Raw genomic sequence first — 13,865 nt, forward strand, 5'->3', positions numbered from 1 at the left:
TCACTTGGCATAATGTAAGCTAGAAGTGCTGCTGTATCATGTGACTTCTAATTTACTTCCATATGACATCTCTGCATGTTTTGAAATTGTTGAGCTTTGATATGATAAACGTTTGAAATCTATGATGATTTCTGCAGCAAGTCAGTTTCACGGATGGGCAACTCATTGCTATTCTTTTCTTTTTTGTATGTGTGTGTGTGTATGTATTGCAGGTATTGAATAAAACCAAAGAGTTTGAAGAGGCTGTTAAAAAAGTGATCAGAGATGTTAATTTGGACAACGACATTGTAGTATCAGTGTTTGAAACAAACATAAGAGTGCTTGGGTAAGTTTGTGTCAGAAAAAAATACCACAGTTAGTCTAGTTTAAGTTTAAATATACTTAAAGGAAGAACAAGTGTGTTGTCAAGAAAATAGGGGGTTGTCATACATTTGCATACCAGTATGTACAATAATTTTTTTTTTTTTTAAAAAACACCTTTGTGTATAACCATTTTTGAGAGAATCTTACCTTCAGGGTGATCTTCCTTTTGGGTAAATATGGTACTTATTCTTTTAGCACTTAAGAGTATGGAAATCCATACTCTTCCATATTCTTTAACTTGTGTCATTCATGGGGACAAAGAGGTTTTATGTAATTCTTCATTGTTTTGCATAGTATTCACTATGCTACATCATTCTTGGTCTACTAGATCATGAAGAGGGGCCATGTTCTGTGCTGCCTTCAAAGCCCCAACCACTGGAAATCATATCTTGCCTTCTGATACTTCAGCAGAAATAACCCTTCCTTCTGTCATGGTACAGAGTTGTGTCTAGCCATTGCAAGCCCTGGTTAAACCTCAGTTGAAAAGCGGAGGTTCCTGATACCTCCACAGTGGCTGCTTTTACATCTGCACCAATCCTTAAGTGTTTCCAGGTTTGAGATCAGTATTGTCAGAAGCTGATTGTAATTCCTGACATATATTCTCTTTTGTTGTGTTAGAGGGCTTCTAGGTGGGCACTCCGTAGCAATCATGCTGAAAGAAAAAGGTGAAGACATGCAGTGGTACAATGGGGAACTTCTGCACATGGCAAAGCAGTTGGGCTACAAGCTCTTGCCAGCTTTTAACACCACCAGTGGTCTCCCATATCCAAGAGTAAGTATGACAAGCTGGGGGCGGGAGGAGGGAAAGAGTTGAAAACTTCCTTCTGCACCACACTGGCGCAAGACTGCTGAGTTCTGGGAATAGGTGGATAGCTTCCTGCTCCATTGATCCTGGACCTTAGTAGTTTTGAGACGCTGCTGTATAGTGCTGACTGCTAAGATTTTGGGCTAAATTGGAAGTAGTTTTTGCAGCCCCCAACCTGAGTCATGCAGTGTGCAGAGGAGGAGGTTATTTAAGACTGGTGCACCAACGGTTCTTTCTTGTCTTAGCTCAGGAAAAATGGCGCCAGAGCAAACTAATTTATGCAGTAGCTCACAAATTTAATGCCAGTAGCTCACAAAGTAGAATTTTTGCTCACAAAATTCCACGGCTTAGAGGGAGTAGTTTGACTCTTGTTTGCTTTGGATAACAGATTCACCCAAAACACCATCGCTATGTTAATAAAGTTGAGGTCTTTCCCCCTCCCACAGGTTAACTTAAAATTTGGCCTCAGGAGTCCAGAGGCACGAACAGGAACTGAGACTGACACATGTACAGCTTGTGCGGGTACTTTGATCTTGGAGTTCGCTGCTCTGAGCCGCTTCACAGGCGCATCAGTGTTTGAGGTTTGCTGAAACTAACAATTATTTGTTTAATCTGAAACTTTGTTAGTATAGTGCCTGTGCATCTGATTAATTTCTGTTTTGGTAGGTCAGTTGCTTGAACTGTGTAGTGGATAATTTGCTGTATTAGACGTATTCAATCATGTACATATCCTAAGTATGTTTGGAGACATTCTGTCTTCAGTTGTTCTGGAAATTACTCCTCATGATAAGAAGGCCACACTAATAGCAAATGTCTGGGAGACAATGAACATCGTAATGGCCTCTCTTTCTTGCATTTCTGCCTGGGGTGGGTCTAAGCCATCTGGTTTATGCCAGGGCTCAGCTTGGACCTGGTTGCGGATAGGCTGGCATGAGATCTTAGCATAGGGGATGTGGTGCCTCTCTTCTTTTCCCAGCATCAGGAGGAGGCTGGCCCAGAGCACTGCTGCTTCCCTGGACCCTCATGACCCACACAGACGATAATGGGTTGCAGCTGGGATAAGGGTGCCGAGAATCCTGTTACAAACATGTTTGACATTCAAACTTTCCGGGCTTGAAGGAGTCAGTCAGATGTGAGCCAGTCACCCAGCCTGTTCGGTTCGTGCCAAACAGCCGTGAATGCCTGCCAGACGGGTTTGCCTCAGGGTTTTGTAAAACTGTGTGCACAAAAGTGCTTCCAATTCAAACCTATCAGCAGCCATTAAGTGTCACTGGGGAGTACTTGGACCACCCGCCAAAGAGTAGGATTTTATTAAAACATAGCATTTATTTATGACTGATGTGTATGTTTGTGCCTGATGCCTTATTTAAACAACTGCCTGGAGAGCATTTATGCAGCTCCTCCAGAACTCAGCTTGGCTGTGTGAAAATGTGTGCGTGTGAAAAGTCTGAACTTTATGGTTTGGAAAGAATGCAATGAAACGATGTGCTGAACAGCCACAAACAGGTTGATGAGGCATCAAACCAATGACCAAAAAAATCAGCTCCCTGTTTGCAGCTGCTGAACAGGATATATGCTGAATCTGCGGGTGCTTGAGGATCCCCAGTTATGATCCACGGATTTGAGAACCACTTGACTCAAGTAGAGATGGGATGACTCCTTTATTTGTATGACAAACAGAATAGTTTTGTGAGTGGACAAGAACTAATCCTGGTAAATGCCCCTGGGGTCTTATTTTCTTTCTTAGTGACAGGGTTCTAAATGTTGATTTTGTTATGCAAAATGTTGCTTTGTTGAGGAGAGAAATTAGTACGCCATCTGTTTGTCTCAGTTACCATTGCACTAAAACTGCACTTCTTAGGAAAACGTTGATTTTTTTGGTTTTTTTGCTGCAGGAATATGCGCGGAAGGCACTTGATTTTCTTTGGGAGAAAAGGCAGCGCAGCAGTAATTTGGTAGGAGTCACCATCAATATTCATACTGGTGACTGGGTCCGAAAAGGTAGGAAGCTTTCCAACTCTACAGTCTCTGGCTCCACCTGGCTCTCTTTTGGGGAAATGAGAACAACCTAGGATGCTACTCCTGGTTTTGGAGAAAACATTCCTCAGATTTCAGAAGTTTTGGGATGGCTCAGGACTTTTCTCAAAGACTGCACTACAGATTGTACATGCAGTCCAGGAGAGGCATTTTAAAAGGGGGGAACTAGAATATCCCTAATCTGCCTGCTAGAGAAGATGCTTGCTTATGTGGATTAAACGTGTATATGTATATATATACACACACACACACTTTTTCTTTGTGTCCTCACCTACTCTTGTTAACTGTTTTGCCAAAAGGATTTGTTTCATACTGATGAAAGCTAGCTGCAGCTGTATTATTTTTAAATATATATATCTGCATTTTTTATCTTCTTAGACAGTGGAGTTGGAGCAGGAATAGATTCATACTATGAGTATTTATTAAAAGCCTATGTCTTGCTTGGAGATGACAGTTTCCTTGAAAGATTTAACACAGTGAGTAGAACCACTACTACTTCTGTTTATCCTGATATCTTTTAAAATGTCAGATAAGACAGAGCCCAGCTGTGCAGTTTATATCAAGAGTTGTTTAGAACCTTGCAATTATCACTTTCTCTCCATCCTTCAGATGTGTGATGTTGTTGTACATGAGATTACTGGGTGATTTTACCCTTTCCCTAACAAAGATGCAATTCCATGCTTCCATTCAGCATTCTACCTGCTTCCACTTATTACTTATTATTGGGTGGCAGCTACAGGATTATGTACTCCCTTCCCTACAGGGAAGGCAAGACTGTAAAAGATTTTCCTTTGGGTCTCATCAGCATGAAATAATAGGACTCCAGTTTTAGAGTAGCTTATTAATCAGGCATCAACAGCATATTTTGCAGACTGTAGCACAGGGTGGAGAAAGAAATGAGAGAACTTTCTCCCTCATAATACTAGTACTTGAGTGCACACAGCAGAGTTTATGGACAATAGATTCAGGACAGACAAAAGGAAGTAATTCTTTACTCAATGAATAATTGTAGAATTCATTGCCAGTGAAGTGATAGTCCTGAGCTCAGACGGCTTTAAGGAGGGATCAGACAGATTCATGGCGGGAGAGATTCATTAGTGGCTACTAGCCATATTGAGTAAAGGGGACCTCTTTATTCAGACTCAGCAATCCTTTTGGATGCCAGTAGTAGGAGGCAACATGTGTCCCGGACTCTGCCATGTTTGACCCTCCAGGGTAACTGACCATTGTGTGAGACAGGATTTTGGACTAGATGGACCAGTCTGATCCAGCAGTGCTCTTATGTCCTTACAGTGTCTCTTTCATGTATCAGTGGGCTGTGTGTATTCTGGCTATATATTTAGTTGCCTTTGTGGGGAAATAATAATTTTGCAACTAACATATTGCCTCCTTTAACTATGGACGTGGCAGTTTAAAATATGAGAACAAATTCCAACGCAAAAAAAATTTGATTGACAATGTCAGCTGGGCTCAAAGAATGAGAGGGGGATGATCCCATTTGTTTCGAGGAACAAGACAAGTTTGTGAGGAACATATGACTCAAATCTTGCATCAGATTTGAAAAATATGCTTGTGCGACATGGAACAGGCAGGGGTCATTCCGCTGGAGACTTTCCACATTCCTCTTTTGTAACAATCTAGAGAAAGAAACCATCTCGGAATGATTTTCCTCTCTCCTGCCATTACTGCAGTTAGCCCATGCTAGTGCATATTTTGTTAACTGTGGTGAAGGCCAGTGAGCTTTGTTACCACAGAGGGGCCAACCACTTTTTATGTAGTAAGAAAAGGATCTTCACTATATAACTGAAGGTAAGCTGTGGCAGCCAATTCATGGCTGACTCTGCCTTTTGTGGCAGCCATTTTGTAACTGCACCCACCATGCTGTATGAGAATTCCAAAGGAGTCTGCAAGCTCTAAAAGGTTGAGGACCTCTGATCTGCATGAATTCATATGATGTTTTGTGTAGCTGTTTTTGAAAGCTATGTTAAAAAAGCAGAATGAAGCCAGGATCTGTTAAGTTGGGTATCTTTCAGTACAGGGAAGCTTTCTCTTCTGTGGTCCTGTATCTGTATGCATTTGGGGAGGGAGCAGGTTAGGTCTAACTTTGCAGGTGTATTTGGTGTGCAAGATAAGCTCACAAGGATCTGTTGCTCTCCAGCATTACGATGCCATAATGAGGTACATTAGCCAGCCACCACTCCTCCTGGATGTGCACATACACAAACCAATGCTCAATGCTCGGACCTGGATGGATTCTCTGCTAGCATTTTTTCCAGGTTTGCAGGTAGGATTTCCCTGATCTGCAAATACTTTTAAACTTTTCTTTCTCTTCGTGCTACTTAATTATAATGCACTAAGCTAGCCAGTGACAGCAGTTCTTCTAATGTGGTTGTGGGGCTGAATAAAACTAGGAGTTTTGAAGTATCTAGGATGCTGTAGATGTTCAAAATACATTATCAAGAATGAGCAATCCACCCAGTTGAGGATTTCAGTCAAATCAATCAGAAACGCACTGTGCCTCAGAAAACTGAAGAGTATCTGCGAAGAATAATCTCTTATGCTCCCTCTACTGGTTGCATTAGCTTTGCCTAATTAACACTGATAACGTTGGCAGATTGTGAGAAATATAGTTTCCTTCAAGCCCACACTAATTCGCAGCATGCTTGTCCTGTTTTATATTGTTGCCTTTTTACTGTTTTCACTATGAATTTAATGTTGATTGTTTTTATTATACACTATCCTGAGTCCTGTTTTGCAGGGGAGGGCAGCCTAGAAATTTAATTTAATAAATAAATAAGTACTGTGGCTTATTTTATAAGATGTATCAGGCATCTGTTAGGTAATAGTCATATAGTACAGCAATAGCTTAAGAGCTCTTATTTTTATCTAAATGTGATGTTACCTATTTGTGCTTTCTCTTTCTTTCAATCAGCAGCCTTTCAAAATTATGTCATTCAGATTAGAAGCTTATTGACTAGCCCAGTATTTGAGTCTTTTAATATCTTTTTGTGTTCTTAATCATCAGTCTTTCATAAAGAGTCACTTCACATTTTGGGGATTTGTCTTCATCCTTTTACAACGTGTCTAAATAAGTGCCAGTTGGTAATTTCTATTGATTATTTTTATTTAAAGGATTTATTATCCTCCTTTCTTCCTTATGGAACTTGAGGAGAGTTACAAAGATCTATTTTGCCATCAAACACAACTGGCTTATTTCACAGAAGTGGCTCTGTGTACCTGATTGACCTTTAAGATTCTGGCCTTGACATTTAACTTCTCCAAAAGACCATTCCCTCATAGCTAAATTTGTAGAAACATACAATGCATGTTAAATTTAAAGCTGTTGAACAGACTAACCAAAGTGGCATTCAGGGCTTCTTTTGTAGCAGGAACTCCTTTGCGTGTTAGATCACACACCCCTGATGTAGCCAATCCTCCTGGAGCTTACAGCAGGCCCTGTAGGAAAAGCCCGGTAAGCTCTTGGAGGATTGGCTACATCAGGGGTGTGTGGCCTAATATGCAAAGGAGTTCCTGCTACAAAAAAGACCCTGTTGGCATGCAAGTGCAAGAATGGTCTTCACTGGGGAGACAGTATAGGTATTCCACTGGCAGAAGTAGATCTTGGCCCATCTTCTGCCAGAAGACCTTGTTAGGGGACCCTTACAGATAAAGAGCCACTGATGACATCCTTAGAGTTTCCTCAGTTTTTGCTTGCTCTGTCATTTTTTTCTGACAGATTGCTTAGTTCTGGTTGTTTATGGAGAAAGTTAACGAATTGATCATGTTGTGACTGAGAAAGCATAGTGACAGGAAACTTTCATGTCTAAATGATCTCGAATGTATACAAGGCAAATGTTAACCTTTTTGGTGTGTGTTTTGGGTTCAAGGTATTGAAAGGTGACATTAGACCAGCTATAGAAACTCACGAGATGCTGTATCAAGTAATAAAAAAGCATAACTTTCTTCCTGAGGTAGGCATGTGTTTAAAAGTTCATCTTTCTCTCTGGAAGATTTGTCTGTTTGTGTGTATTTGATTAAGAACTTTACCCTGCCTTTCTTCTTTAATATGACCTTCAAATTGGTTTACAAAATAAGTAGAAATGATACAACCAACAAACAGTACAAACAACCACTACCAACAGACAGGAGGCAGATGTTTCAGATGAATATCAGTCACTAGAAGTAATAGATGTCTACTGATTGATTTATTAGTCCTACACACATTTATACCATTGCCTCCTTGGGTGTATACAGTTTTTTTTCTTCTGCTTACTGTGCTTTCCATAGTAGTGTGAGTAGAACAGCAAGAAGAACTGCGCTGCCTTCTGCACACAGTTCTGTACCCCTCTGCAGACCAAGCTCTACATTACCTGTGAAACGGCAACTTGTGGAGCCCCACAGTGGGGCAAATACAGCTCCTGCTGATCCATTTTGGCTCAGGAAAGTAGTGTGGGGGAGAAGGCTAAAGCTCAGAGTTTTGCTTCTGAGCCTAATTGGGTCCTGGTACATTTGGAACATTAGTCCCCTGATGTCACGTCTGTCTGCAGAAAAGACGCTGTCCAGTCAGGTTCCCTCAGTCCTATTCATGTCACAGGTAATTGGTAATTTGGTCCTCTGCTCACTGCTCATCTGCAGTTATTGCAACATGTTTCTTCTTTTAACAATTAACAGCCTTTCAAAATTATTTTATTCAGATTAGAAGTTTATTGACTAGCCCAGAATTTGAGTCTTTAATATCTTTTTGTGTTCTTAATCTTCAGTCTTTCATAAAGAGTCATGTCATATTTTTGGGATTTGTCTTCGTCCTTTTATAACATGCCTAAAAAAGTAACCAGAACCAGTATACAGAGCAAACAATACATCTAATTCACGAGTTGGAAACGAAGGAAGAGAAAGCATGCAGTTGTTATTCCTTTTGTATCCATCCATTTTACAGCTTAAGGTTTTCCTATAAAATGCAGCCAATTATTGCCAATCTTTGTCATCTTAAAATATTATTAGAATTCTGAATTGCTGTTAGTTTGACTATATATACCAATCCCCACATATTTAAGGTTGTAATTTGGCATCAACGTCAATTGTTTCCAGTAAAGTGCAAATGACATACTTGCAGACATCAGAGCTCTGGGATTGGTAGTTACGATGTACACACAGTTTAAAAGAGAAATTTCAGGTTTCAAATTAAGAACCAGTCCCTATATTTCAAAAATTGTCATTTGTACACATTTCCAATGAGCTTGAGCCCTGGGGCATGACCTCCATATAGGAGAGGTACAAAACCAGCACTAAAACTAGCTGAGAGTGGAAATTTAAACAACCCTGCATTCAGTGTTAAGTGCCACTGGTGCACCATTTTAAAGCATTCTCTTATTTGTATGCTGGAAGAAAACTCCATTTGTTAGGATCGAAACAATAACCAAAGCTCTTATTGCATTTAAGATAAGAATATGGAATTTCTCCTTATCTGAATTAGACTATGCGATATAGAGTAGATCTTGGATAACATCTTCTTGTCTGATGTCACTGTAAGCTGTGCAAATTGTGTCTATTCATGTGCTTCTTTACCAGACTGAGCACACATTTTTGTGGTTGAGGCATAATATAAAAACCTAGGGCTGGACCCACCAAGCCACAAGTGCAGAATTATAGCTCTTTCCCACATTCCTCTCCCCTCAGCAGTCCCGTTAAGCCCCAGTAAAGTTTGTCCCTGGAGTCACATAGGACCTGTGTGGACTACTAGCTATGCAGGTTGGGGGCAGGGAGCTGCACTGGGAAGGGATGAGGTAAGAAAAACTACTTTCTCCTGTAGCCATACTGGAGCCAGGGATGGAATGCGATTGAGGTGGGAGAGGAACATAGTAGAAATTAGTGACTGCTGCCTGCTGCTGGATGGATGAAGCACGATAGCATTGGTTCTCATCTGTAACATAAGAATAACTGTTACTTACTGTATAAGGAATAACTATTTAATACCTACTTACATCTTCCTTCTCTTCCTTTTCAGGCTTTCACAACAGACTTCCGGGTTCATTGGGCTCAGCATCCTTTACGGCCAGAGTTTGCAGAGAGCACATATTTTTTGTATAAAGTAAGGGTGGTTTTTTGTTCAAATTCAAGGCAAATTCAATCCTATAAATTGTTAGGAAGAGGACTGAAAGTGAAAATATTTTAATATTTAATAACAGGAGATGATGATATTAATGCATTTTGATTTCTGATTGCTTCACATCGAATGAAATGAAATTGAATAGGCAGTTGGTTGAGAACTGGTAGAAACTACTAATTTTACAAAATACAGTGAATGGTATTCATTGGCAATAGTAGCTGGTAATGGCCTCTAAATTATATGGTTTGTCAAAAGGATTTAAGGGGCTTTGTTGTCAAATGTGTCTACCATATTTGAAGTCAGTACCAGATGCTGAAGGCAAGCAGCAGGAGACTATTGCCTCCATCTTTCTTTGCTTGTGAACAATCTGGAAGTACTTAGTTTTGGACCCTTCTGGCAAGTGACTTACAGTACAGTTACTCCGGAGAATTACTCCAGAGTAGTGGAGTTACTCCAGAGAGATCAGTGGGTTTAGATTGGAGCAACTCTGCTTAGGACAGAACTGTTAAATTGCAAACCTAAGCATGTATACCTAGAAGTAAGTCCCATTGAGGTCAAGTAAGTCGGTTTAAAGATTGCAGGAATGAGACTCTCTTGTAAATATGTTTAAGGATTTCAGCCGTAGTGATGGGTCTTTGGTCTTTCCTGCCATAGATGGTTCTGGGGTTTGGATCTCTGGTCTTTAAGGGAGTAGATATTCTTGCAAAACTGATGTATTCAATTCATGTTGTCATTGGGAATATTTTCAGGATCTTTTTTATTCTGTTTTATAATACTTATACACAATTGGGTTTTAAAATGTACTGGAGTTATTCCATTGATATTCAAAGACTAGCTCCTTTGGATAGCAGCTCCTTCCATTTCAAAGTATCTATTTTTTTAAAAGATATGTGTGACTTTAGACTTTAGATGTTTTTAGAGATGTGGCACTAGATCAAATACCAGAATAATATTTAGCAAGTAAATTTAATGTGTTACTTCTGAAATAACACTGCATTTTAAATGCTTAACATTCACTTTTAAAAATAGGCTACGGGAGATCCTTACTACCTGGAAGTAGGAAAAACTCTAATTGAGAACTTAAATAAATATGCACGAGTACCTTGTGGGTTTGCTGCAATGAAGGATGTCCGTACTGGAAGTCATGAAGACAGGTAACAAATATTGAAAAGTACATCATCTGCAAAAGCTCAGTTGAAATCTGGAGTATACATACTGCATTTCTTTGCAGTAGCTAACTGGTGCATTAAATGTCACACTTTTTTAGTACCCAAGTTACCTAAAACAAGGTAACTTATTTTACTTCTTCTAAAGTAAATTGCTTTTTGTATAAAATGGTATAAAATTATATAAAATGGTCTGTAAAGATGTAATTATAATTTAGATTGTTTTTCCAAAGAAAGTGTAAAAACATTGAGGGTGAAAGTAGGGTTTTGTCCATATCACTTTAGCTTTAGCACCAATTTTAATGACCATTTTTCATTCAAAAGCACATTTGCTACTTCTCTGGCTCACCAACTGGTATTCAGAGTATGTTTTCCTTCTCTTTTTAGGATGGACTCTTTCTTCTTGGCGGAGATGTTTAAATACTTATACCTGCTCTTTGCTGATAAGGAAGACCTGACTTTTGATATAGAAGACTATGTCTTTACTACTGAGGCTCATTTGCTACCTCTCTGGCTGTCTACTGCAAACCAAACAGCCCCTAGGAAAAATGTTGTAAGTGTTACTTTAGAAACTTAAATCCCTTTAACATTTTTAAAAAGCAAGATGGTAAAATCTGAGGGTGTGATCCATTCCTGCACAGTTGTAGCTGCTGAAAGCAAAAAGAGTCCTCCTTCCACCACCAACACCTTGGGGACCTGCAGGCACCACAATGTTCTGGTCCATTATTAGGAATGGAAAGCCAGGGGCATATCACCCTGCCCTCTTTCATGCCCTTCTGAGCAAATCACATCCCTGGTGATAGGCAAGTGGAGAGACGAACAAGGCTATGTGAGCCCATAGGCTACGGTCCCTAGGCAAGGATGGATCATGCCCAAAGTATTCAAGAAACAGGACTTTAATGTAAATGTATTGTGAAGGATTGCAATTGTCAACCTTGAATTTCTAGCACATGAATTAAACTCAGGGCCTGAAACAAATCAAGATGCCAACTCTGTCCCCATATTCAAACTTACAATACAGTCATCAGTCCTAATAATGTCAGGGTTTATTCACTTGTTCATCTTTCAATGTTACATACGCTATCAAATATCGGTAATGCCCTTCCACTCTCAACGTCATCCAAACAGGTCATATGCAGAAGAGTAAAAGGACATGTGAAGCTGACATTAAAAAAAAACACTACAAAAACCAGTGTGGGAAGCTTTGGGGTTGGCTGTTATCCATATGCAGATGACACCTAGCTCTGTATGTGTCCATCTTGGGTCTGAACTGGTGATTTGAGGCTGAAATATAAGGGCCAGCTTCTTCTGTATTATGCCTGAGGCAAGTACATGTCTCCCCCTCCACCACAGAAACATGCTGCAGAAAGCTGGGTTTCTGTCTAGTTCCCAGAAGAGCAAGTGTGCACTGAGACTGTTGTTCATTGCAAAATGCACATAAAGCTGTTACGACAGAGACATGTCAACCTGTGCAGCAGTCCCAGTAGTACATAAAGGGAGGGATCCAACCTTCCTTCAGATTAAGAGGGTCTTCTTGCATTGTAAAGGCTTCAGGCTTGAGCAATGTGGTATAAACAGTGTAATAAACAGATTCCTTAGTGGAGTGGTAGCATGGGGGGTAGGATCCATTTTAGTATGAATACAAAACATAGCCCTGTCCAGCAGTCCCAGAGTGCTTTGAACTCTGTGCTGTTCTGCATCCTGGATAGGCTATGGCAAGCCCCCTTCCCTTATATCCCCCCCTCCCAGATTGCAGCTGATTTATTTTGCTAATTTGTACTTTGAAATTTTTCTACATGGCAAAAACTGCTAAAGGAGTTCAGGAAAATGATCTCCTTAAACAATCAGTTATGTCATTGGGAGCCTAGCATCTGGGGTTGTTTTCTGCCATGGTTGTATGTTGGAGGGCATATCATGGAACCACAATGGCTTTATTCCGGCATGAGCTGCTTCAATCATCTGGAATTCATCCCCTATTTAGTATCTTTGGGATGCTTCAGATGCCATGATTATGCAGAGATTGACTAGCTTTGCTGTTTGTGTAAATAGAGTTGGTTGTGAATTTGTGCAGGTAAACACGGTTATTTGTGAACTGTTACACACTTTTATCTGTTCATGCTTGGTCTGCTTATGAATGTACTTGGAGTGTAATTGTTCAGGCCTGGCTATTGGGATGACTTATGGCCAAGAAAATACAACTACATTGAACAAATGCCACCTGTTCTCTTTCGTTTGTAGACTACAGAATACACTGAACTGGATGATAGTAACTTTGACTGGACATGCCCCAACACCCAGATTCTCTTTCCAAATGACCCCATGTATGCTCAGAACATCAGGGAACCTCTGAAAAATGTGGTAGACAAGAGCTGTCCTAGGGGTGTATCTCGAGCGTAAGCTGTTTAATTATTTACCTTTTGTACCCCTGAATATGTGTGTGCATGTGTATGACCAAAAAGAAATGTACAGCAAGCTGATTCTGTTGATTTGATCTGCATGAATCTGAGCTTGACTAATTTGCTATTGAGACTCTTGTTTCTGTTAGTCCTGCACAAGAAAGGAGGCTGAATTCTGCTCCCTACTAACAAAATAACCTATGTAGAAACAGATTCAAGAAATCAGCTAGCAGATTCTTGTTTGAGTTTATTATAAACCATTGCCTGTTACAAAGAAAAAAAAGAATTGTGTGTTTGTTTAACTTTTTTCCTGCTCCCGCATTGCTTACACAGTGCATGATTGTAATATGTTAGAGGTCTGCACTCCAAAGAACTTTCCTAAATGGTAGAAAAGTGAGATTGGCAGTAAGGGACAGGGATGAAAATTAAAGTCTGATTAAGGACATATGTGCTTGTCAGAGAAATTTACCTGTTTTGGCATTGACCAGCATCCTTTTTAAAATCTCTAATAGTCAGTTACACGTGTATTGTACTCTTGGTGTGCCATTGGGTCATGGTATGGATTCTGATTGTTGCACACACAGGTGTGGCAGCCATTTTAGGTAGAGACACAGAATGCATGTGGAATGCCACACCAGTTTTCCTTTTAAATCTAGCCTAAGTAAAGGAATTAAAGGCTGAACAGTAGCTGGTATAGTTGCGTGGAATAAATAAAGAGGAGGAATGTTCAAAGCATCGTATAGCAGTAGCAATGGGAGCTTTTGGTGGGACAGAGGCAAAAAAATGAGTTTGTAGCAGCATTGAGGCTGAAAATAACATTAAGACTCAAGGCTCTGGAAAGTCTTGTGTGTTATAAAGGATTCATGTTGAATGTAAAGCAGGATCAGAAGACAGTGGAGATACCTGAGCAGCATAAGAAACCTGAACAGATCTGGCTAGCTGAGTAATAAATATATTGGGAGTTGGGGGAGTCACAGAACTGAAGAAAGAGG

The 13,865-nt window shown here is 40.1% G+C and overlaps 1 protein-coding gene across 1 annotated transcript in view; it reads left to right on the forward strand.

Moving 5' to 3' along the window:
* Window positions 1-13,865, forward strand: part of EDEM3 (ER degradation enhancing alpha-mannosidase like protein 3) — a 46,492-nt gene that overhangs the window by 18,113 nt on the left and 14,514 nt on the right. Inside the window, exons 5-15 of the mRNA XM_060232400.1 lie at window positions 213-325; window positions 982-1,135; window positions 1,615-1,749; window positions 3,064-3,169; window positions 3,584-3,681; window positions 5,364-5,489; window positions 7,093-7,176; window positions 9,210-9,293; window positions 10,341-10,465; window positions 10,865-11,030; window positions 12,716-12,870. Coding sequence (XP_060088383.1) covers window positions 213-325; window positions 982-1,135; window positions 1,615-1,749; window positions 3,064-3,169; window positions 3,584-3,681; window positions 5,364-5,489; window positions 7,093-7,176; window positions 9,210-9,293; window positions 10,341-10,465; window positions 10,865-11,030; window positions 12,716-12,870 — 1,346 coding nt within the window. The remainder of the gene's footprint in view (window positions 1-212; window positions 326-981; window positions 1,136-1,614; window positions 1,750-3,063; window positions 3,170-3,583; window positions 3,682-5,363; window positions 5,490-7,092; window positions 7,177-9,209; window positions 9,294-10,340; window positions 10,466-10,864; window positions 11,031-12,715; window positions 12,871-13,865) is intronic.

This window comes from Heteronotia binoei, chromosome 2 (genome assembly GCF_032191835.1).
Source record: "Heteronotia binoei isolate CCM8104 ecotype False Entrance Well chromosome 2, APGP_CSIRO_Hbin_v1, whole genome shotgun sequence".
Classification (NCBI taxonomy): domain Eukaryota; kingdom Metazoa; phylum Chordata; class Lepidosauria; order Squamata; family Gekkonidae; genus Heteronotia; species Heteronotia binoei.